General features: G+C 42.9%; 2 protein-coding genes across 2 annotated transcripts; one reads left to right on the top strand and one right to left on the bottom strand.

The window, feature by feature from the left end:
* On the top strand, positions 1-25,044 carry PCTP (phosphatidylcholine transfer protein). The gene is made up of 6 exons (XM_080827401.1): positions 1-174; positions 15,070-15,187; positions 18,013-18,092; positions 21,310-21,481; positions 22,414-22,481; positions 23,817-25,044. The coding sequence occupies exons 1-6, from the start codon at positions 34-36 to the stop codon at positions 23,880-23,882; spliced, it is 645 nt and encodes a 214-aa protein (XP_080683527.1). The 5' UTR covers positions 1-33; the 3' UTR covers positions 23,883-25,044.
* On the bottom strand, positions 277-14,170 carry LOC308356535 (putative ribosome biogenesis protein RLP24; the record flags this gene model as incomplete). The annotated part of the gene is made up of 5 exons (XM_080825591.1): positions 277-398; positions 548-719; positions 2,638-3,147; positions 11,223-11,271; positions 14,103-14,170. 5 exons carry the CDS (start codon positions 14,168-14,170, stop codon positions 277-279), a joined length of 921 nt encoding a protein of 306 aa, XP_080681717.1.
* Positions 25,045-25,843: the final 799 nt, after the last annotated feature.

The following is a 25,843-nucleotide window of genomic DNA, read 5'->3' as shown; positions in this document are numbered from 1 at the left end:
GCCGGCAGGCGGACAACCCGGGGCGGTAGAAAGATGGAGTGTGCGTTTGGAGGCTTCTCCGAGGAGCAGTTCCAGAAGGCCTGTGACGAGCTCCAGCAGTTCGGGCGGGTCGGGAATGACTGGGAGCTGCTGATGGAGCACGAAGGTTTCAAAATCTACAGGCGGCTGGACGAGGTAGCACCTGGCCCGCTGGAGGAGCCTGGGCTATCGCTCGCCTGGGGCACGCTTCCCGGGGGAGTGTGGGGCTCCGGCCGCGGAAGTCAGGACCTGAGTTGGTCACGCGGAGCTGGGAGGAGCGAACACAGGGGGCAGTGCCTGCAGCTGACTGCCCCCTGCCGCTGGGAGGGCATCCAATTCAACCTCAGGTCTGAGGGCCGAGTGGGAGTGGTCCTCTGGAACTTAAGCGTGGAGTTAAAACGTGGGTTTCCTGAGTCTTGGCCCCATGCACTTTCCTGCAAGGGACGTAGATACCCCTCCCGGGTGGGTGCCACTGGGGTGTGTGTGTGTTTGTGTTGGTGGGGGTGGGGAAACCTTAGGGTTTGCATACAGGTGGCAAGGAGACTGGACTTCTCGGAGACTGGGTGGGTGTGCAGGATGATAGTGTGAGTGCCGAGCAGCGTGCCTGGGAAGGAAGCTACTGTCATCTCCCATTTTAGTGGCTTGTTTCTTTTCACGGCTGCCGCATCTTTGCAAGATGCACTTAATACTTTAGTCTGAAGCTTTAGGGAGAAAGATTAATTTAAAGAGCAGGAGGAATGGAGTTGGTTATTAAGCAAGTCGCCAGGTACTCCCAGAGGCCTTTGAAACCAGGTAGCTAGCTTTGAAACTAGGTAGCAGGCTATCCAGGTGGAAAGATTGCAGTGCACCTGAGATCTATTATCAGTTACACTGTGATAGCAACTGCATGACGCACGGGTTAAAAAGTCACCTTTAGGCAGGGTAAGTGAAATCAAGGCTTCCTGGCAGAGAAGTAGGGAGACATTCTGAGTGTGTGTGTGGCAGAGCCATAGGGTGTACAAGATGAACAAGCTCACAGCCCATAGCAGGCAGAATTAATTACTGAGTGTAATTTCAGAGTGTTGGCTTGGTGCAAAAATGGACATCTTTTCAGACAAAATCCTTTATTCTTCTATTTCATTTTCCTTACCAGCCACATTCAGGCATTTGCCAGTTTTTGTCAATGTGACTGCTCAGACATTCTGATAGCTGGCCCACTTCCCTTCCCTCTTCTTTGTGGCTGCCACTTCAGATGCTACCTCTCACCTAGAACTGCTGTGACCTCTTTAACTAGTTTCCTGGCCTTCCACCTCTCTGATCCCTTCCCTCCTACGTGTTACAGTCTGCTTAGGCACCTGAAGGAGAACCTGTGGTCTTAACCCCTCTGCTTTCAGTGGCACTGTTGGTTGCAGAATTAATGCTAAGAATATCTAGTGTAATAGCTCACACATTGCAGGCTTTCTTATGTTCCAGGAAGTGCTTAAGTGCTTTATAGGTATTGACCTACTCTCCACATCAGTCTTTTTAATTTTTTTTAATTTTTATTTTATTCAAATTCAAGTTAGTTAACTTGAATATACTGTAGTATTGGTTTCAGGAGTACAGTTTAGTAATTTATTACTCACATTCAACACCCAGTACTCATCCTAGTAAGTACCCTCCATCACCCATGTAGCCTATCCTCCTACCTACCTCCCCTCCAGCAGCCCCAGTCTCTTAACTACAGACTCTCTTATGGTTTGCCACCCTCTGTTTTTATTTTTCCTTGCCTTTCCCTTTGTTCATCTCTTTTGTTTCTTAAATTCTACATGAATGAAATCATGATATTTGTCTTTCTTGAACTTATTTCGCTTAGCCTAATACACTCTAGTTCCATTCATATTGTTGCAAATGGCAAGATTTCATTCATTCTTTTTTTTTTTTTTTTTTACTGCAAAGAAAATTTATTTTACATATTGCTAGCCATGAATTTTTGTCGTTGGTAAACATAAATCTGCCTAGTGCCACTATCTAAGTGGCAGGACCATTTTATGTCCACACTTGTATTTACAAAGAGAATTTTGATGACTTACATAAATGCAACTCTGAGTGGGTTTAACAATGGAGATGCAATCTAACATCCATGACAGCAATGTAGGAGAGACGTGTTTTTTAAAAAATATAATTTTTAAATTTTTTTATAAACACATAATGTATTATTAGCCCCAGGGGTACAGGTCTGTGAATCACCAGGTTTACACACTTCACAGCACTCACCACAGCACACACCCTCCCCAATGTCCCATCACTCCCCCCTCCCCCTGCAACCCTCAGTTTGTTTTGTGAGATTAAGAGTCTCTTATGGTTTGTCTCCCAATCCCATCTTGTTTCATTTATTCTTTTCCTACCCCCAAATCCCCCACGTTGCTTCTCCACTTCCTCATATCAGGGAGATCATATGATAGTTGTCTTTTTCCGATTGACTTATTTCGCTCAGCATAATACCCTCTAGTTCCATCCACGTTGGAGAGACGTGTTTTTAATTACCTTTCATTTGAGTGACCTTACTTAAAATATAAATTGATGATTTAGAAGTTCTTAGTCTCCTAAGGAGATTTTCAAAAGCACTTATAGCGTTAGTGAGATTTAAAAAAAAAAAACATCTTCCATGTCCACATCCTGTTGTAATTTCTGCACCATTTTTTCTTCCAGGTGCTTTTCTTTGCCTGCAGGAGGGGCCCGGATAAGATGAGTGTTTTGCTTGACTTCTTTGATGTCCTGAACTTTCTCTAGTTCTTTATTTTTCTTTAATCCGTTCATTATAAATTTAGCTTGGTGCTTCTGTTTGATCTCTTCAACTCTCTTCATTGCAACAGTAGTTTTATTCCACAGCTCTTGCTGGTATTTGACAGGTTCATTTCTATGTTTTTCAAATTCAGACGGATTATCCACTGTAAGCTCTTTACCAGCTGCTTTACAGAATGCTTTAGTCCACCTGAACTTGCGAGGATTCTGCTTCTTTTTAAAGTTTTTATGACACTTGGATTTACAGAATCTGAACACCTTGCAGTCGTTGTGAATAAACATCATGCTGTAGCTGGAGTAAATAGGGGCTGAACAGAAATAACACCTCTCCAAGATTTCATTCTTTTTGATGGCTGAGTAATAGTTCTTTGTGTATATTTACCACATCTTCTTTGTCCATTCATCAGTCCATGGACATTTGGGCTCTTTCCATATTTTGGCTATGCTAATAATGCTGCCGTAGACATTGGGCTGCATGTGCCTCTTCCAGTCAGCACTTTGTATCCTGTGAATAGATACCTAGTAGCCTCACGTCAGCCTTAATGTAAGATAGTGTAATTATCACCTTTTTACCTATATGAAAAGGAGTATGTGGAGAGGTTGATTGCTGGGGGTTTGAACTGGAATCAGAGCTCAGCGGTCCACTTCCAGACCTGTGCTATAAATAGGCTCCTTCCTGCTCTCCCTCTCTGAAAGAAGGCAAATGCTGCCAGGTAGGCTATATAGATCTTTCTCACTTTATGATGGGTTTACATCCTGATAAACTCATCATAAGTTGAAAATATCTTAAGTCAAAAATGCATTTGATACACTTCCCCTACTAAACATCATAGCTTAGCGTAGCTGATCCTTATTGTGCTCAGAATGCTTTCATTAGCCTACAGTTGGGCTAAAACATCTAACACAAAACTTGTTTTATACTGAAGTGTTGAGTATCATATAATTTATTGAATAGCGTACTGAAAATGAAAAACAATGATCGTATGGGTGCAGAACAGTTGTATCAGTTGTCGACTCTGTGGCTCACAGCCCCTGCCCAGCAACAGGAGAAGGTACTGTACCACATATCACTAGCCCTGGGAAAGATGAAAATTCCAAACTCGAAGTACAGTTTCTGCTGAATTTATATTGCTTTTGTAAAGTTGGGAAAATGGTAAGCTGTACTGTCAGAAATTGTTGCCTGTACTGAACTAGTTTGGTTCCAACTTACATTTCCAGCTTTATGTCCCTGACTCATCTGCACATCCCCTGTCCTCTAGCCAGCCCACACCACTCTACTCTTTACCCCTCCAATGGACCTGTGCTCTTTTGCTTTTGTGCCTGTGAGCTGAGGCAGTGCCTGGCTTTGTACTGTGTATTGTTTTCATTGTGTATTTTTCTGTAGCAGGGCCCGCTTCCCTCTGGTGGGGAGGATATCAGTGGTCTTTAGAATAGCTCCCACCCCTACTAAGCATAGTATATGTCTTATTTCAACCGGCTCTATGATGAGGGGTTCATGGTACACTGATGTAAATCACAGCTGCTCCCAGGTAACCGCTCTAAAGTTTAAAGGGCCATGGGATTCTAGTAGGTGTGCCCTTGGGCCTCAGCAGCTAGGGTGAAGGGCCATCCATGGCCACTTTGAATTCCATCTGTATTAAAATAGCAAGAGGCTCTGTTGGGTCAGGGTATGAGCCCTTTCCTAGAATCCTTACTGGATTCTAGCAGCATTATTTGCTGCCTGGCCCACTTTGCTTAAAGCTTCATTTTCTTTCCAGGTTGACTCCCATGTTTTACCTTCCTCCTGGAAAAGAATTCCCTCTAATTTCTAGTTAAGAAATCTTTTCATCTGAATACCCTACCTTATCAAAAGTGAAATCACCTTGCCCCACACTCTGGGTAGACCTGTACCTATCTGCCCCAAAGCCCTTTATCTGTCTTATGCACCAGTGGTGTTTAATTCACTCTTCATGTTACTGTTACATGTCTTTTCTTCTACCCACCCAAGCCATTTTACCCACATGAGTGCATATGGCCTTGGGTCCTCAGGCCCAAGGTCAAGCTGGAGGTCAGACCAGAAGACTGGGGCCCCTCTGTCAATCTTCATTTTGATTAATCTACCTGACCATTTGTGCAGGTGAGTCCTGGTAAGGTTTTTTACTGTAGTCTTTGCTTTCTAACAACTGGGATAAACAGAGTGGACTTATCTGGGACCCTTTAATGTTAAAGGGCCACCAGGGGGTCCCTAACTTTTGAAGATGCTGTATTAAGCCTTTTACCTCAACTCCATCAATATCTGCTTCATCCGTCCTATTTCTAAAGAGCCATCTAAAGATTTTGACTCTATTGAGATGAGTGCCTTGAATCCCCCCTCTGTCTTTCTCCATTTTCTTGTTAATTACTCTAATTTTTTTTTAAGATTTTATTTATTCATTTGACAGAGAGAGAGATCACAAGTAGGCAGAGAGGCAGACAGAGAGAGGGGGAAGCAGGCTCCCCACTGAGCAGAGAGCCCGATGCGGGGCCTGATCCCAGGACCCTGAGACCATGACCTGAGCCGAAGGCAGGGGCATAACCCACTGAGCCACCCAGGTACCCCTAATTACTCTAATTTTTCTTGGCATCTGTAAGACCCATAAAGGGAAACTGAGATGGGTAATCTGGTAAATCTTCTTGGGTTGCTCGAGTTTTGCAGGAGTAAATTTACATGTAGTGCCCATGCAAAAGGGACCCTCTTTATCAAAGTGTTTACCATGACTTGTGTAAGGAGCATGTTCTTTTTTTTTTTAAGATTTTTATTTATTTATTTATTTATTTGACTGAGAGAGAGAGAGACAGAGAGAGAGACAGAGAGAGAGTGCACGTGCACAAGCAGTGGGGGAGGTCCAGAGGGAGAGGGAGAAGCACACCTCCTGCTGAGCAGGGAGTCAGATACAGGGCTCCATCCCAGGACCCTGGGCCAAAGGCAGACACTTAACAGACTGAGCCACTCAGGTGCCCCAAGGACCATATTCTGTAGATGAGTATCCCCATTGTAATAAAGCCAGGCCTACATCTGGATCATGTTTAGCCATTTATGTTGGTCCATCGTGAGCTCTGATGATGATCTATTATTACATGTTTTGAAAAGGCTGAAGTAAGTATAGAGGCATTTGAGTTTTCCACTGTAACAATTAAATTGTATTTTAAAATTAAAAAAGATTATAGCTTTTTTTAAAAGTAGATAACTAATTCTGAATCATGTTCTTGGACAGATGGCTACTTTCGATATACAGTATTTTGATACTTTTTAATTTCATCCTTTCCTATTAAATCACAGAATTTTGGGGCTTTGAAAGTTTCTTTGAAACCATTCTGTCCAACACCATCATCTTTTCCATTCACTTCTTTTCTGTACTCCCTTTGCCTGCTCTGTTTCCATTCTCTTTTCTCTTTTTCTTCTCCCCAGGTGGTAATATGAATAACTTATCTTTACATGGTGATTTAATTTAATGCTGTCACGTGTAAGTTTCCTTTATCCCTGTAAACCAATCTGGAAGGTAGGTAGGGACAGGCTTATTTACCTATTTTATAGATGGAAATAAGACCCAGAGTTGTGAAGTGAGCAGCACGAGACCTTGTGACTGGTAACTAGACACGAACCAGCCTGCTTTGGTAAGCTCAGCACCAGATTTACAGCTTGGTTCAAGGCAAGAACTACTTTCTGGAGACTGGGGGAAACCAGCCCAAAGCTGCCATGTGGTATTATGGGAAGAACATGGGTTTTGGAAGCAGCTTGTCCTGGGTTAAAATCCCCATTATGTCCACTATCATTCGTCTTTTCATTCAGAGAATATTCGTCAGGTGCCTCCCATCCCTTACAAGGCACTGGGGATAAGCAGTGAACAGGAAGACGCACCCACTGTTTGAACGAATGACACTCACTGATGAGAATAAACGCATGGTATATAATGAAATGTTGGGTGAAACATGCTATGAATAAAGTAAACTGGGATGAAGGGATAGAGAGGTGGTGTGGCAGTGGTAGCTGTGTGTGATATGATGTGTTTAAGATAAGGGAATCTGGAGAGCCCCTCTGCAGAGGTTAACATTTGAGTGGAGATAGGAATGAAGTGGGAAATGCAACTTTCTGGAGCAGAAACGTACCAGACAATGTTTGTCAAAGCTCACGCACATTAGAATCACCCAGGAAGCTATAAAGACATGACCACCCCATCCTGGAATCCCAGGTTTAATTGATCTAGGTTGGGGCTTGGGTAGTCCTTTGGAAAAATTCTCCTTTCATTATTGGGGCTCATCTACTTCCCCCCCCCCCTACTTTTGTGTGTGTTTGAAATGCTTCATAATAAAATGATTTGTTGTTGTTGTTTTTAACATTAAGGCTTCCCATGAGATTCAAATGGACATGCTGGGTTTTAAATCACCGTGGTGGAGGGAACGCTGAGTGTGAGTCTCTGAGCCAGGCTGAGCTTGCCGTGTTTTCCTGGGAGAGCCAGAAGGATACAGATAGGTAAAGCTATGGTTGGAAACTATCCAGAAGCCAGGCCCCACTTTTTAGCAGGGTGATAAAGTTACTTTTTCTTACAAAACAAGGGCAGTATTTACCTTTCAGGATGATACTGACCTCTCAACAGTCATGAAATGAAATGATATATGGCAGTGTGGTACTCAGACTTCAGCATGCAGCAGAATCACCCACAGGGTCTGTTAAAATTCAGAATCCAGACTCCACTCCCAGTTTCTGGTTCAGTGGATTGGTATGGGGCATGAAAGTTTGCATTATATTTCTTTTTTCTTCTTCTGTTGGTGTTTTATTTCTAACCAGTTGCCAAGTGCTGCTGAAGCTACCAGTCCAGGGACTACACGTTGAGTATCACCGATGTATGGGACATCCAGCATGGTGTTGGGGGACGGAGGGTGGGGGTTCTGATGTCAAGAGGAGGGGAGTACCTTACAGAAGATGTAGAAACGGAAAGGTGAGAGTGGAAAAAAGGAATATTGTAAGACAAAAGCAACGTCCAATTGAAGTCTCACTCTTCTTGATTTTTAAGTTAGTAGCCACTTGGGAGTGAATGTTGACCTCTGAGCTGTGCTGAGCAGTCAGTCCCACTGGTAGAGAAGGGCCATAGGCCACTTACAAAAGCATTCCCAGTGATCTACAGTCAGGTCTTGTTGGAGCTTTGGGCTGTGTTACCATCCCAGTAGACCTTATGACATGCCAACAGTCTGAAAGCAGTCTGGAGCTTCACATCCTCAATTTAGACCAAGCGAATAGTGGTCTGAGCTGATCTGGTTAATGGCTTGACTTCTTAACATTAATAAGTCTGAATGTGTGGTACTGTGCGAAGGGACTGTCTGCATTGTGCCTCTGTCCTTTAATCAGGTCTTCTAATCAGAGTGTGGTGAGGAGCAGACCTTTTCCAGGAACTGTTCTTTTCAATGCTGTGCACCTACTGAATTACAAAACCCCAGCACTCTTAGGAAAATTGTGTTTAGCCAGGCTGAGTAAGAGAAAGTCTGGCCTTTCAGAGGGAAACACAGATTAAACTCCCACAAGAACAGATTTATCTCCATGGATGAAAAGTTTTCAGTACCACCCCCACAGGAGATATCATAATCTGATTTGCGTCATGAGTGTCTCCCAGATGATAGGATGGTTCTGCCCCTTCTCTCACCCTTCTGCCTCTCTGCTAAGGGAAGAGGAGTTACCACCATGAGTGATAGAATAGTTATTGAACCTGAGACACTTACCAAGTCATATTTTACTAGTGGGCCATTCTGAGTGCAGAGCACCCATGTGTGGCACTCTTCTACCTGGTAGAGATGGAGGCCAGCTCTTATGCTCTCTTGCTCATACTCTCTCTCCCTCATCCTTTTCCATCTTCCTGAGCACACAACTGGATGGATGTGTCAGAGCCTCAGGTCTTCCCCTCCTCACTTCTCTCAGGATGAACATGTGGTATGAGACTGTATGAGAATGTTGGTCCCAAGATTTAAATTGGGGGGATGAGGGTAGAGGGGTGAGTAGGACCCCCCCTCTGTCTCTAGATATAAGCCAAGCTTTGTGCCCTCACCCTGTCTTTCATCAAATTCCTATATGGGGTTCACAGGAGGTGACTATTAATAAAACTCTGATTGTCATTGGGCCTTGGGCACCCTTTGAGAGGAGAAGTGACTTGTCAGTAAGGATCTGGACATTCTGGATCCTTGATCATGATACCATACCAATATCAGGGTGACCCAGGGCTGAATTGGAGCAATTGAGAGTGAAATAAGGTTCTTGCTTGGTCTTCCAACCTTCTGTTGACATCAGAGTCACTGTGTGTGGGCTGAAGGAGAATTCTAGTGGACCTCCAGTGGAAATAGTTTGTTTTTCACAAGCTCACCGTCCCCTGACATTATTTTGTGAGGCTAGTTTATCCTTCAGAGGAATTATGCAAATGAATATATATATATATATATATATATATTTTTTTTTTTTAATTTATTTTGACAGAGAGACAGCAGAAGAGGGAACACAAGCAGGGGGAGTGGGAGAGGGAGAAGCAGGCTTCCCGCTGGACAGGGAACCCAACGCAGGGCTCCGAGCCACTCAGGTGCCCCACAAATGAATATATTCTTGTAAGAAAGGGAGCATCCGGGGCACCTGGGCAGCTCAGTTGGTTGAGTAACTGCCTTCAGCTCAGGTCATGATTCCAGTCCGGGGATCAAATCCTGCATAGGGCTCCCAGCTCCACGGGGAGTCTGCTCCTCCCTCTGACCTTCTCCCTTCTCCTGCTTTCTCTCACTCTCTCTCTCCAATGGATAAATAAAATCTTTAAAAAAATTATATATATAAAAAAAGGAGCATCCATGCAAATGTGAATCTTTGAATTTTAGCCTGGGACTTTTAATGTGTTTTTAAGACCCAAAAAAGCTTAGAGATAGACCTAACAACCTTATCTTGCCATTTAGTTTAGGATAGACATGTTTCCATAGCTACCTTTGGGTTAATGAAAAGAAAACTCCAAATTATTTGTCCATGTACTCATTCAAGTGGTCTTTAGGACCTGTCGTGTACCTGGCATTATGCTAAGCCCTGGTGGTACCTGATGAGTAAGACAAAGTTCATACCTTGAAGAAGCTTGAAGACAATGAAACAGGTACTTTTTCTGTTATGTAGATCTGAGTTCCTGACTTATCATTTTTTTTCTTTGAATATCTTTTAATATTTCTTCCAGAATAGGTTTCTGCTGATGAATTCCTTCAGTTTTTATCTGTCTGAAAAATTTATTTCTCCTTCACTTTTGAAGGACAGTTTCATTGGATATAGAATTCAAATTGATGGCTTTTTACTTTCAGTATACTATATATTTTACTCCACTCTTTTTTTACATGGATGGTTTCTGATGAGATGCCTGGTGTAATCCACATGTATGTTCCTCTATAGGTCAGTTTTTTCTTTTTCTTTTCTGAGTTTGAATAGGATATACTTAAGACTTTTTGGTATTTATCTGGTATGGTGTACTTTATGGGCAGATTTACTTTGAAGGGTGGTCTAAGTCTACATGGTAAGCACCCATGTGACTCACAATATAAATATGAATCTTATGACACAAATCTTCCTCTCTTATATTTATCATTGCAATACCACAGGAAACTGTACTAACAGTAATTCAATGGGGTTTATTTTTCTCACTTAAGTAGGGCAGAACTCTGGAAAACAGTATAGGGTTTCCTCAAAAAGTTGAAAATAGAGTTACCCTATGACCCAGCAATCGCACTACTGGACGTCTGCCTTAAAGATACAAAGGTAGTGATCCGAAGGGGCACGTGCACCCGAATATTCATAGCAGCGATGTCCACAATAGCCAAACTATGGAAAGGGTCTAGATGTCCATCAACAGATGAATGGATAAAGATGTGGTGTGTGTGTGAGTGTATACACACACACACACACACACACACACACACACACAATGGAATACTATGCAGCCACCAAAAAACTGAAATCTTGCCACTTGCAATGATGTGGAGAGAACTAGAGGGTTTTATGCTGAGCGAAATAAGTCAATCAGAGAAAGACAATTATCATATGATCTCCCTGATATGAGGAATTTGAGAAACAAGACAGAGGATCATAGGGGAAGGGAGGGAAAAATGAAGCAAGATGAAACCAGAGAGGGAAACAAACCATAGGAGACTCTTAATCTCAGAAAACAAATTGAGGGTTGCTGGAGGGGAGGGGCGTAGGAGGGATGGGGTGGCTGGGTGATGGACATCTGGGAGGGTATGTGCTATGGGGAGTGCTGTGATTTGTGTAAGACTGATCAATCACAGACCTGTAGCCCTGAAACAAATAATACATTATATGTTAATTTAAAAAAAAAAAAAGTAGGGCAGAAGTCAGTGGTTGCTGGCACTGGTGTAGCTGATCAGTGATGCCAGTAAAACGCTTGCGTCTTTTTCCTCATGTTGGTTACCTCTTCATTACAAAACAGCTGCTGTAGCTCCAAACATCCATATTCAAACCTGCATAAGAGACCAGCAAAGTTAGCTGTGTATACTGCCACAGAGGTTCTCTTAGCAAGAAAGAAGGTACTGTAGGCTATGCGAAATCTTCTGTTTCTTCTGGTTATTGTATTCTACAGAAGATATTTACTGATTCTCTACCACTGAATAATTTTTACTATTTATAAATGGAGCATTACAAAAGTATACACTGTGTTTTACAACATGATAAAGAAATGGAGACATGCTTAGAAATGGTTTCTGGAGGAGCTTCAGGAAAGGCAGTAACCTCTTGCCTAAACTTTTTTGGAATGATTTATTGAAGTACTAGTAATTTTAGAGACATATATGCAGAAAGATTTTATTTCTAATTTTTTTAAATTTAATTTTTTTCTGTGTGTCCCAAAATTCATTGTTTATGCATCACACCCAGTGCTCCATGCAATACATGCCCTCCTTAATACCCACCACCAGGCTCACCCAACCCCCCACCCCTCCCCGCTCCAAAACTCTCAGTTTGTTTCTCAGAGTCCACAGTCTTGCATGGTTGTCTCCCCCTCCGATTTCCCCCAGCTCACTTCTCCTCCCCATCTTCCAATTTTAAGGAGACCTTACACATCAGTAATAAAAACTTTGCCCAAATCAAGCTAAGTTTCATGCTTTTCCCTATCAAATTGTTTGTATAAACAATGGTACCCAATCCTTTTGAGATGCTCCTGTGCTACTGGCAAGAGTATAAATTGGTACAAACTTCTTAAAGGTTTATAAAAAGCATAAAGAACCTTAAAATGGTAATACTCTCTACCCCCAAACTTCTAAGGAAGTTTTCATAATGAAAAAATTAGAATTATGGACAAACTTGGTCCATATGAAATGATAGATTATTCCAGGAATATTTATATTTTAAAAATATTGGGAATGTTGACTCACGAGAAGAATTAAATTAGGTTTGTTCTCTCCATAGCTTGTTAAAAATAAGAATACAAGTTCAAACCGTATAATTCCCATTTTGTAACATACACAAGTATTTATGTGCTTAAATATGTCAAATATTAAAGTAGGTCTTTGTGGATTATGCAGTTACATGCCATTTTTATTTTCCTTACTCTATTTTTTTTGGCATATTCTACTTCTCCTATAATGAATATTATTTCTACAGTTATAAAAAATTCATTTTTTAAAGACAATTTGCTGAGATCCTTTTTAGAAAGAAATAATGGGTGAAAAAGTGCCTTGATCCAAGAATTTGGGTGGCTTCTACATTACTTGAAAAGAACATTTAACTGGTAGATGAGGGAAGTGGTACCAAGTATTTTGTTCCTCTGGAGTCCTGGCATTTCTCAGTTCTGCCACGAAGGGAGTGTTTAAAGGAAATTGTAACAATAGTTCATTCTTCTGTATTCACGTAAATCACATTGTTCTATTTTTCTCTTCCTAAGAGGGCTTTCTGTTTTTCTTTTTTGTAAGATGTATAGGACTGAGGTCACTTAGGTCAGTGACTAAATTCAGAAGGGGGAAGGGAACCACTTTAAGAAACAGTTTGTCTTAATTTATCCAGATAACCAGTTAACTCATGTGAGCTGAGATGACCATCTCAACACATATTTATCCCTTTTGCTCAGTCAGTGTGTACAGAAAGTGGGGCCCCAATATGTTTGAACAGGGAACTAATGTTCTCTCTTCCAAAGATGGTTTATAAACAAGTGGGTATGTATAAACCCTCACTATCTTCCTATATGTGTAGGGGAAAGGACAGAAGAGAGAAGATGTTTCTCCTGATGTCTACCCTTCCTTTGGGGTATCTATGGCACAGCCCATGAGGGGTTCAGATCTACTAGTTTGTCATTTGCTGGTTGGAAACCCTGGGTATAAAGTCATATACTTCTAGATCTGGAAGAATTTTATGAATTCAGTTCCAATGCCATCTTCCATTTCTTACCAGGTATTTTAACGTATCTGTGAGATTCCTAAACTGGGACGTGTTTTTCCCTGGGTTATACTCCCTGAGACAGGAAGCACTTGCAGCCTCATGATCTCTAGAAAGCTTCACCATGTTTACCTCTTGACTTCACGTAACTCCTTGGCATTGGGTTTAAGAGGATAGTTTTATTCATGTTCTACTAGTCAATAACATTTCTTTAGCATGCGGAATAATGTGTCATTCTAAAAGCATCGTTTTTATTTGCTTTTGCATGGAAATTAATCTAAAAGCCTTTGGTTTAATCTTAGGGATAGAGCCTTTAGGCAAGGGGAGAGTCAGGAATTGTTAGCTGCTGTTGGATAGATAATGAAATGTGTAGCATGGCCTACTCCAGCCCAGAACCCTCACGAAGGAGGATATGGCCTCACCTGAAAAAAAAAAAAAGGGGGGGGGAACTCTCTTATACTTTCAAATCTAGAAATGTTTTTTTCCCCCCCTGAATAAAGGGGAGTAATGTGATTTGACACTGCTGTTATTTCCTTTATATGCACATTCCTTAAATAAAAAAGAAGTTGTTGAAAATTTTGTCTTGGAATTGATAAAACCAATGTGTTGGGTTTCATTATCACCTGTGGATGTCCAAAATAGTAACCTGTCCCCTGAATGCTAGATGCCTATATGACACTCTCACTGGGATGTTTAATGAGCATCTCAAACTGAAAAGTAGAATTCTTGATTTTCCCACAGCCCACAAATCACCTCTTCCCAACTTTTCTCTGTCTTAGAGCATGGAGCTCCCACGCTGGGTGCTCAAGCAGAGGTTCTAAGACGTAATTCTTCTTTTTCTCTTTACCCACAGGCAATCTGCCAGCACTTCCTGCTAACATTACTTCTAAATATATCCCTAAATCACTGGACTTCTCTCCATCACGTTGTCACCTCCTCGTTCAGATCCCCATCATCTCTTATCTGGACCATTACACTGGTCTTCAAATCCATCGCCTTGCTCCCTTATGATTACTTTCTACCAAGCAGCAAGAATCATCTCTTTATTTATTATTCCCCCCATTTAAAGTCATTCATTGGTTGGGACGCCTGGGTGGCTCAGTTGGTTAAGCGGCTGCCTTCGGCTCAGGTCATGATCCCAGTGTCCTGGGATCGAGTCCCACATTGGGCTCCTTGCTCAGCAGGGAGCCTGCTTCTCCCTCTGCCTTGCCTGCCTCTCTGTCTGCCTGTGCTCACTCTCTCTGACAAATAAATAAATAAAATCTTAAAAAAAAAAAAAAATAAAGTCATTCATTGGTTTTCCTTAGTAGTTAGAACAAAATCCTTATCCCTTACCCTGGTTTACAAAGCCTTTTTGAAGTCTGCCTCCCATTACCTCTGTGAACTCAGCTCCGACCATTCTCCCCCCATCCATAGTTCTCTGGACCCTGTGACTTTCTGTTCTTTCAGCATGCCAGTCCATCAGTCAGAGGGCCTTCTCCCTACCAGGAATGAGTTTTCCTTAATTTTCCATGGCTGGCTGGCTACTAATATTTAGAATAAGATGTTCTGATAAAGGTTATCTCTCATAGAAGCCTTTCCTGACCACCTAATTACATAGGGAAACCCCTCCCCACCAATCCAGGCACCACTAAATATAGAACTTTCCTAATATTCTATTCAAATTTCCTAGATAGCATTTATAGCCACTACCACCACCAATGTCTACAAGCAAATATAAGACTCATGAGAGCAGGAACCTCATCTGCTTTTTCATCATCATGTCACCAAGACCACAGAGGATGTAATCACTAATAGTGTTGCACGTACAGCTGTTTTTCATATGCTGTGTAACCCAGCTGTCTCTCAATTTGGGAATCAATAGGTTATTTCTGCCTGTTCTGTTTTTATAGCAGACTGGACTTTATGCGTATAAAGTCTTTGGTATTCTGGACGATTGCCCACCGGCTGTGCTGGCAGATATCTATATGGACTTAGACTACAGAAAACAGTGGGACCAATATGTTAAAGGTGAGTGACACTTATTTTTTTTTTAAAGATTTTATTTATTTATTTAGTAGAGAGAGAGGGACAGAGATCACAAGTAGGCAGAAAGGCAGTCAGAGAGAAAGGGGGAAGCAGGCTCCCTGCTGAGCAGAGAGCCCCATGCAGGGCTCGATCCCAGGACCCCGAGATCATGACCTGAGCCAAAGTCAGAGGCTTAACCCACTGAGCCACCCAGGCGCCCCGACTTATTGTTTTTTAAAGTCATCTAGAAAGTCGAATCTGTTGTTATTCTAGCCAGTAGAAAGCAACAGGTTTGATCTCTACTGTTTCATTTTTAATTTTGGCATGAAAGTCTTGAATCCTAGGCTGAAACATGCCTTTATGATTCCTTGCATACTCTCAAATGCCATTCTTCAGTTTGCTCCGAGGCCTACTTTGTTCTCACTGTAATTTTGTCATCAACCCATATATCCAAGTAGTCACAGAAGGCTTCTTGGAGGAGGTAGTGTCCAAGCTTTGTTTTGGAACTTGAATCAAAGTTTTATAAACAACAGGAATGCAAGCAACAACAACAACAAACACAAAACATGTATAGGAGAGAAAGTGAGAAGCTGAGAGGGTAAGGGGGTGAGTGGTTCGAGGACATTTGAGGCCCAGGGAACAGCATGAGTAAAGCAAGGAAGGCATGAAACAGCACAGCATGTTCAAAAACTGAGCAACTTGGTTTTATTGGGTTGTTAGGGTAGCAGAATCTAGAGCTAGGGTGGGAGGAAGGTCAGATCCCCAGGGGCCCAGCTTGGCCACCAGGCTACAGTGCTTAGATTTGACCCTGAAAGCGATGGACAACTAGGAAAGGCACGAAAGAGGTGATCCTCCTGTCACTTAGAGCTGGGAGTGGCGTCCGCGATTCCGTCACGGAGAACTAGAACTGCAGAACTAGCCCCGGGGCACTGGAAAGATTCTTGCCAGAGTCAGGATGCTTGGTTGCAAGCAACAAGAACTTAACAAATGCCAGTGTGAGAAAAGGAAAAAGAGTATCGGTTCATGGCATTGAAAAGTCCAGGGGTTTCTGACCTCCAGGACACTGCATCTAATGTTTAAATGCTTTCTCCATCTGGATTCAGTTTTCTTCTGAGTTGACCCAATTCTCAGGCAGATTGTTATATCATGGCAAAGATGGCCCCCAGATGATCCAGGCTTATAGTCTCACCATATAAATAACCCCACAGGAACAGAAACGAACATTCCACTTTTCTACTCGTGGCAGCCAGATTCCCACAATTTGCTGTCATGGCATCCTGTGGATGTTTGTCATGGTTTTGGTCTCTTAGTGTTTTCAAATACCATTCCTATTTGGGGTGAATTGTGATGCTCCTCTATTTAAGGGATAAACCAGATGTTCTCCGTCCCAGTCTCCTTAGCAGCCAAGGTTCAGTGGTGTAATACAGATGTTGCCAATAAGACAACACGCAGCTTCAGTTTGAGAGAGAACAACATGAGCAAGCAGGCAGCACCACGATCAATTTTCTGGTGATGGTAGGGCTAAGGTATCTGATGTTGGAAGAGATACCACAGAGCCTCTGATGTTTGGTACATGGCATCAGCCATTCACGCTAGGGTGTCTAGTCTAGTCACAACAGTAGCTTGGCTTCTCTGGTACAATCCTCAGGTTCTAAGCCTAACTCTGGTCCTTCTAGACATTTGTGAGTTACCTGAGAGCCTTTACTGAACCACTTTTTTCCCCAAACTTGTTAGAGTGACAAGGCAAGGCCCTGGCCAGATGCACCATCCCTGAACAAATGACTGGGCCATGTCTTGCTCATTTTCCTGCCCTGAAATTAATGCTGAGTGAGTCCTGCTTAAACCACATAGTAAGGAGGAGGGGAAGGATGATGCCCTGGGGGAGAATTGGGATTGTTGGTCCGGGAAGGGGGAGGTGATGTTGAGCATGCAAAGGTAACATGTCCACTTATCCCTTCCTCTCAAGGGCTGTCTTTAGCCTCCTGTGGCACCAGTGCCCTGGCAAGCTGTTTAATCCATGACTTGCTTCTAATAGATTTTCTTTAAAAAGCGGAATTAAATAATGCATTTCCCCTTCAGGAGCTCCTCAACCATGAGCTGTTCTCATGGTTATTTCAGCAGCCTTGGCTTAGCTCCTTCTCTAAATGGTTAGTTTGAAGCTTACTGCACAGCTTGGGGTCAGGGGGTGTGCTTGTCATTGAATTCCTTTGCTTTCTCCAACTGAGAGTCAGCTGCTATTTGCACACAATATAATGATGGAATATTAAGGAATTCTGGTCCTTAGAGCTGTGGTAAAATGTAAAGAAATAGGAGAGAAGGAAGAAACTCAGGGTTTGCCACAGTTATGCCACTTCCTAGCTGTTGAGGAAGGATACTGCCATCCCTGGAACATTCTTTTCCCAGCTGAGCACACTAGACTGGGTGACTCAGTCCCAGGCTAGTTGTAAAAGGTCAAGAAATCTAAAGAGAGAAGGTCTCAAAAGCAAAACTATTGGGATTCTAGTGACATCTGGTGGTTGCCCTGATTTTAAAACCTGAACATTTGTTTTTGGATGCCTGATTTTGTTTTATTGCATTCTTTTTGGGAATCTTGCTTGTGCTATACAGTGCACATGTTTTGCTGAGTTTTACTTTTTTATTGTGTTTTTATGTCTACTAGACTCTGCCGTTGGGCAGTAAGCTTTTGGCATTAATGAATGTCTGATTTTTTCTAGAATTCTGTGCCTTACAAGTTAGTGGTTTATCATATCCTCAGAGGTCATCATACCTAGGCTTGTTAATGGGAGCCCAGAAGCTCCAGATACATTAACTTCTTTTGTTCTCCTTAGAACTCTATGAAAGCGAATACAATGGAGAAACCGTGGTCTACTGGCAAGTGAAGTACCCTTTTCCCATGTCCAACAGAGACGTATCCTTCCTACTTGGCTTTCTAAGTGTTTCTTTTTTTTTTTTTTCCCCTGCCCTTTTCTTTTCTTCCCAAATAACCCTTTCTAAGTGTTTCTTGTGCCCCTTGGCCATAGCCCAATGGTAGCATGCCCAGCAGGTGTGGACAGCATTGTCCTTGATTCTTGTAGAAGCATATGCTAAAACTGTTGCTTCTTGTGTGACTTCTGGAGACCTCAGTGTGTGATGTCTGGGCTTGACCATGTGGAGCCTCTGTGATTGTGGTCCTGGAGGGCAGCTCAAACTTTCCTGAGAGGTTCTAAGGCTTGAAATTTTGGGGCCACAGAATTGGGGACCTGGAAAGAACTTTTTATAGAGTGTTTAATACATTCCCTCAATCCAGAGGTAGAAGTGGGCACCCAGAGAGATAAAGTGATGGAGGTGTAAGTATAGATGATTATTGGCCAAGTGGGAACTAGAAGTCAGGCCCCCACTTTCCAGCTCTCCCCTTCTCCCCTCCTGTTTTATTGATCCCACATGATCCCTACTTGACTGTTGGCTCTGCAGATTGGGTGTATGTTTCTTCCCCTCATTTACCATTAAAACAGTTGAATGGAATGTGGGAAATTTTAGCTGACATTCCAAGGTTCTAAGAAGCCCTCTCAGGACTAGCCTAGGAAAGGGGATGCAAATCTGAGGACAGGCACGGAGGGGGCAGGAGGACTCATAGGTGAGATTTCCACTCATTCACTGTCCTCTTCAATCACAGCAGCAGAGTATGTTATACACTGAATTTCCACAGAAGATCCTGTCAACAAAGGGTTGTGTGGATTAAAAAAAAAGTTTGGAAATCACCCAACTGGATGATCACTGGGATCTCTTCTAGCTTTGGCTTTGTATAAGTCTGTTATTTCCTACATAATTATTCTCTAGAAGGAGAAGGAACGTGTTGCTGTGTTTTATGTATATTGTTTTTATGTGTTTTTGTGTCTAAGTCTATGTGTTTTCCTTGGTCCCAACTAGATTATAAACTCCATAAGGGCTTATTTCTTGTTCACATACTGCTAGGTAGTTTGTACAACATATGGTATGTATTTCAACAAATTGTGGATTAAGTAATCCCTTAGATTTTATGTGGTTTTCCCTGATCCTGCCAACATCTGTGCAAAGTAAGTACCATCATCCTCATTTCACAGTTAAGGAAACTGAGGCAAAGAGAAGTCCAGAAGTTTGCTCTGGTTAACAACTAGTGGGTGGCAGAGGCAGGTTTGGAAGCACATCCAGTTATTTCCAGAGGTGGCGACCTTGATCAGGCGGTGACCATGATCCCATCTCTCTGACCTCAGTGTGACACTGATGGTTAGGTCTTAGGGGTAGACACTTGGGACTACTTCAAGTTCTATATATTTGGTTTTCCAATACCACACAACCTGATGATGAGTTTTTTAATCTTCCTATATGCATGTCTCTCCACTAGTGGTTAAATTTTTGAGAACAGAGAACAGTGCAGAGGAAAAGAACATTCATTTGGAGCCAAAGATCCCAGACTGAATGTGAGCTCATTCTCTGATTTGTTGTGTGACTTTGGAAGTCCCTTCACTTCTCTGGGCCTCAGTGAACTGGTGGTTCTCTGGTCATAAGCCCTCTGGTAGGCTGGACCTTCCAACTTTTTGAAGACTCTGCCAAGTTTTAATCAATATATCAGGTTGATTTTTCCTCAATGAAGTGTCATGTGATACCTGTCACATGAGATGAGCAAGTTTTGAGAGAAAGCAGGACAATTTTTGTTGTGAGGAAAAAGTAAAAGGTCTTGATGTCAGAAATCCAGAGCCAAAGCAACATCATATCTCCCGCATCTCCCGCAAAACATTTAAGAACTTTACTCGTACGTCCCCAGAGTCGGGGGCAGTAGCATATCCTGCAGGGTGCCTGAGTGAGGGCTGGGACCTGTGGGTGCTGCAGAGATTCTGTGGTGGCATGGGGCTATGGTTGCTGCTGTTACAGTGAGTGTATTACGTTATACTTAGAATTTTTTTTTTTAAGATTTTATTTATTTGTCAGAGAGAGAGAGAGTGAGCACAGGCAGACAGAGTGGCAGAGGGAGAAGCAGGCTCCCTGCAGAGCAAGGAGCCCGATGGAGGACTGGATCCCAGGACGCTGGGATCATGACCTGAGCTGAAGGCAGCCACTCAACCAACTGAGCCACCCAGGCGTCCCATACTTAGAATTTTTAAAAAAATTATTATTGTTTAGGCTTTGAATTCCTTCTAGTGTGAAACCTAAAATTCTGTTGAGGTCTGTCCAGCTATGAAAGTCTAGCTAGGTTTTGGAGTCAGATCTGGGTTTGCACTTAGGTTCCAGTTGAGCGATGGGATCTTTGGCAAATTTCTTTACTTCTTGGAGCTTCAATATTGTTATCTGTAAGATGAGGATACTTACACCAAATTCAGAGGGACCTTTTCAGAATCAAAGCTGATGCTATATGTAAGGCTTTTGGTAAGGGCTTAATAGATGGTAACTCTCACTGTTTCTTAGGAGTCAGTTACCTTCCCTATTACAGTATCATAGATATAGTGAGTGCTCTGTGTTTATAGAGATGAAATGGCTTGGTTATTCTTGGTGGTTAACCAATGTTAACCCAGAGAGGACTTCTGCCTACTAAATACTCAGGTTCTCATGCTCTTCCTCTGACCACCAGGTGTAAGTAACATTGCTTGACCATCCTCTGTGCATAGAGGTCACTAACTAGAGCTTTGCGGGAGGGCAGGACAAAGTGGAATGACCCCAGTGTTGTACTGAGTACTTATTCTGCCCCAGTCTTTCTCCAGTGCCTCCACCAAGCTTGCCCGCTGGGCAATATAGCCCCCTTTTCCCACAGAGGAAAACTCCACTTCAGAAAGGTTGAGTAACAAATGCAGAATCACACCACTGGTGAGCAAGCAGTCCCTCGTATCTCATAGTGCCTTCTTAGAGAAAGGAGTAGTTTCCCTGTATAATTGAAAGCATCAAGGAATCATTCCCAAGTAGGTAATGCATGTTGTCAAATGAGAATATCAGGTTGTATATGGGGCACAGTCTTTCAGTGCAGGTAGGGACACAGGGCTGAGAAATGAAGGAATATTAAAGGGAGCAAGGGTCAGTTGGGAGGAATAGAATCATCTCACTTTGCTTCTGGCTTGTAGGGTTTCCTTTCGTCCATCTGAAATGCTGGCATTGATATCATGCCTTGACTAACAGTATAGTACATCTACATCCGGCAGCGGCGAGACCTGGACATGGACGGGCAGAAGATCCATGTAGTCCTGGCCCAGAGCACCTCTGTGCCTCAGATTCCTGAGAGGTCTGGTGTGGTCCGGGTGAATCAGTATAAGCAGAGCCTGGTGATCAAGAGTGATGGCAAGAAAGGGAGCAAAGGTAAAGCTGGGGAGCGTGTTGGCAAAGCAGCTGGGGCCACCATATGTAGGCCATACTGACTGTTAGGCATGTAAAATGCATGATGCTTATTCTCTGAGGTCAGAGAATGGGCATGAGTATAAAACAAACAAGGAATCAAAACCTGGGGTGAGACTTAGTTCACCCCCAGAAACCTGGCTTGAGTGCACAGTAGATGTTTAAATCTGACTCAACCCATTCTTTATTGACTCCTGCATTACCCAGAGGAAATCAAACCACAAGGTGTAGAAATTCACTTCAGGTTAGTCCTGGGGATACATACATTGGGCCTCGGGGGTGGGGTGGCAAGGGGGCTGGCATGACTGCCCCTGAGGACAGAGCTCCTGCTCAGCAGACTCAGGACCTGCCTGCCTCGAGTTCCAGCCTGCACGGAGAAAAGCTGCGAGTAGAGCAGGGGCAGCCAGCCACTCGCCCTACGGGAATCAGTGTGGCTTTGTGTGTGAGGCAATGTCTGAAGCATAATTCTGAAGCTGTTCAGATCTGTCACCTTGGACATGCCACCCAACTGCTCTGAGTTTTCATGTTGTCCTTTATAAGTGGGGGTTTAATCTTACCAACTCCCTTGTACTATTAAGGTAATTAATGAGAGAAATGATTAAATGAGAGACTATATCCAAGTGTCTAGCACTTGACAGGCATTTAATAAGTAGCAGCAAAATGTGCATGTGGCTATGTTTTCAAAAATGTGTGTGTATATATATGTGTGTGTGTGTATATACACCCACACACATACATATAAACATATTCTGGGAGGCAAGGCAGAGGAGAGAAGTTCTCCTGAATCCCATGTTCCCTCCCTCCTTACTTCTGGGACCTGAAGATAGAGGGACAATCTTTGCAGGGTTTATTGTTGTCTTTCTAACATTTTTCCTCCTCCTGATTTTCCTTTCTAGTTTTCATGTATTACTTCGATAACCCGGGTGGCCAAATTCCTTCCTGGCTCATTAATTGGGTCGCCAAGGTGAGATCCCAGGAGGCAGGAGGGGGGAAGTGTGTTTGACAAATGTTGACTTAGCCCACAGGGCTGTCAGACCAAACAGACACTGTGTCTCAGGCCTAATGAGGCTCTTTTATGAAGCACCTTGGTTGAGTGACTGCAGTTGGGACTCGGTGGCCAACACCCAGGATGTGAAGGCTGGGACAAAAGAGAAGAATCCTTAGCTGGAATGTTAGACCCTCCCTACCAGCAAGACCCTGCCAGGATCACTCTCTGCATCCTCCGGATAGTAGACTTTTCCTTGTAGGAAAAATGAAAAATGGTGCCTTTTGAACCTCTGTCTGCTTATGGAGGGAGGAATCTGAGAGGCCAACCTGGCTCGAGAGACAACCAGATGTGTCCAAGCTTGGAAGCCTCCAGTTTTGTTATTGTTGTTGTTTTGTTTCTCTGTAAGGAGAGGGGACTGTAGTAGGGGCCAGATTGCTGGAGACTACTGGAGAACCTGGCTTTACGGGAACCATTCAGTGCTTTGTAGGAGTCCTACTTACTGCTGGGAGGGCTCAGCACATTCCCTGGGAGTGTGCAAAGCGCACAGGCTTTGAGTCAAACACGTGTGATTTTGAGTCCTTGTCCTGCTTCTGTCTGTATAATCTAGGGAAGCTGTTGATTTCTTCCCTGTGGAAAATGCGGATGGGTATTACCACCCTGTAGAGTAGTGGCAAGTAAGGAAGTGTCTGGGGAATGTCTTGCACAATGCTCAGCACTAACTAAGAAATAACATAGTCTACCTTTTGCCCCATACCCTCACCATTTCCTAATTCTGTAAAAGAAGTCCTTTCTGGGGTGCCTGGGTGGCTCAGTAGGTTAAAGCCTCTGCCTTCGGCTCAGGTCATGATCCCGGGGTCCTGGGATTGAGCCCCACATCGGGCTCTCTGCTCAGCGGGGAGCCTGCTTCCTCCTCTCTCTCTCTCTCTGCCTGCCTCTCCACCTACTTGTGATCTCTCTGTCAAATAAATAAATAAAATCTTAAAAAAAAAAAAAGTCCTTTCTATGATTACTAGGTTAGAATCCCAAAAATCCAACCCAATACCATTTCCTGTGTTTTTTCTTTTCAAAAAATAGTCTCTCAAAATCATCTTATCTTTTTACTAGCAAAAACCAAGATATGTAACAGTGTCCCCTGCTATCTAGTCTCACCTGTGCCTTGGGTCTTCTGTCATGTTCTGTAGAAATCAGACAGGGACCCTATTGTCATATTTATCATTCTCAGAGTCATCTTTGTTTACCTTTGCCATAGCCTAAAGAATCAGGAGTAATGACCATGAAGACACAGAAGTGACAGTCTCCTTTGTTTTGTAGAATGGTGTTCCTAACTTCTTGAAGGATATGGCAAAAGCCTGTCAGAAATACTGCAAGAAAACCTAAGAAAGGAAATCGTGTGTCCATGGAATGATGATCTGGGAGTGCCACAGCCCACCGACGCTCAGCTTTCCTTTCACTTTTCTGTCTTCAGAGGCCTGCACACTGTCCTGCACGTCGTCCCTGAGTGTGTTTGCCTGACGCCTGGCTTCCTTTCCCACTCCCCACCCCGGGACTGGCTGCCTTCTCCCACTATTGAATATGGGTCAGATCAGGGAAACTTTTGCTTGTTTATTTTTAAAAAGGGAAGTCCTCAATAGAGAACACAGTCATTCCATTGTGCCATTTCAGGGGGATGGGTGGGCGGAGGAACCATGACAATGCAAGAGCAGCCTATCCTGGAGAGCTGGCTCCTTCCCGGAATGTAGTTTCTCGAAACCCAGAAGGGGCTGCTGGGAGCCCCATCCCCTTCAAAATGGACTGTCCGTGCACCAACACTGGAAGACACTGGCTGATGTCCGTTTGCCTTATGCTTTGGTGTGCTGATCTGGCTGGGGTTTGAGGTGATAATCCAGGAGGTGTCTCTGCCGTTCCTACTTGTGGAGGATCATGAGCTGTTCTGACTTCAAACCATTCTGAAAAACACTGCAGGCCTGACTAAGCACTAAATGTAATAACCATTTTTTCTCATCATCCATATCTGGATTTCTTTTTCCCACATCCACTGGTACTAACTCTGCATTTTATTGGAAACTGAGGCATCATGATGACTCTGGCAGTTAGCAAAAGTCAAGATGCTCTGCACACAGCACTGTGATAAAGTGTCTTTCTAGGCAATAAAATGAATTTCCCTTTTAGAATGTTTAGCGATATTGAACATATAATAGTTCACAGTCAGGGAAATATTAATTAGTGGATTAATTGACTCTACACTTTTTCTCAGGAATTCTACCTAAGTTGCCTGCCTCTTCTACTACCAAAAGACTTCCTGTTTTCTGTTTTCTCCTGAATTTTGGTAAGGCAAAATATTCTGTGGCTAAAAGCACAGCCTTCATGATCTCAGGGAATAATTTTAACCACTGTGTGATGGTACTGAGCCTTAATTAGAGGTCACAGAAATTCAGGATGTAAATCCAGAAGCAGAGGATTTATTAAAATGGGATACATCAGACTGTATGTCTTCTCTCTGGGAAAAATAAATTGAATACCAATAAATACAGAATGACTTAAAATTATCCTCCTTGTAGCTTTCTTCCTACCTTGTTCCTTTTGTGAGATGGAATCAATAAGGTCTCATTTGTTTGCAGGGCACATCCAACCTAACTAATGAACGTGAACATAAGAATTTTAGGTACACTTGCATGCAAGGCCAGGTGCAGAGTGGCCTCACGTTCGGGTTGATACAGGTGCTCAAACGGACATTAAAATCTGGCTATGTTCATCTTCAGGTTATCTTTGATGTTGGGCTGTGTCTGGTGGCAGGACTGCTGCTGACAGCAAAAGGTACGCCTACATCTTCTCAGGCTCATGCTGAGCCAAAAAGACAGCATTTCTTTCCAGTAGATCCCACACCATTCTACGACTTTCTCTCAACCATGTGCCTGTCCCTTCCCTAGTCATTGTGCTCACATGGATAGATTTATGCAAATAACTGACTACCTCATATATTTACCAATTTAAAAAATATCAGTAATACTATCAGTAATGTACCTGGCATTTAATTTTAGATAAATGAAATCTAAATGTCTCTTGTAATAGAGGGTCAGGTTGAAATTTTAAGTATAGAGTCATTGAAACACATGCATTACAATTTCAGTTTTTGAGCAGAGAATCAACATGAATTGATGTCATGCAACCCATATCTTTAAACAGTGTTTGAGAATTTGTTAAGAACAACAAAAATGCTATGAATATGGGGTGTCTAAGTATTTACAAAAAAAGAGAGTTTGCAATAATCAGTAGAGTTTTGACCTTTCGGCATTTACGTGTGCTAATTTGAAGACCACAGTCTACACAGCATTGAAATA

The sequence above is a fragment of the Martes martes genome, assembly GCF_963455335.1.
Source record: "Martes martes genome assembly, chromosome: 16".
In the NCBI taxonomy this organism is placed as follows: Eukaryota; Metazoa; Chordata; class Mammalia; order Carnivora; family Mustelidae; genus Martes; species Martes martes.
The sequence above is the reverse complement of the archived record's forward strand: the minus strand, read 5'-3'. Positions and strand labels throughout refer to the sequence as shown.

What these genes read in the sequence shown, in the direction of transcription:
- PCTP (XM_080827401.1), top strand. Translation starts at nt 34, where the DNA reads ATGGAGTGTGCGTTTGGAGGCTTCTCCGAGGAGCAGTTCCAGAAGGCC. An exon ending in GTGGGACCAATATGTTAAAG is followed by an intron (nt 15,188 to 18,012) that starts GTGAGTGACACT and finishes TGTTCTCCTTAG; the next exon opens with AACTCTATGAAAGCGAATAC. An exon ending in TCATTAATTGGGTCGCCAAG is followed by an intron (nt 22,482 to 23,816) that starts GTGAGATCCCAG and finishes TTTGTTTTGTAG; the next exon opens with AATGGTGTTCCTAACTTCTT.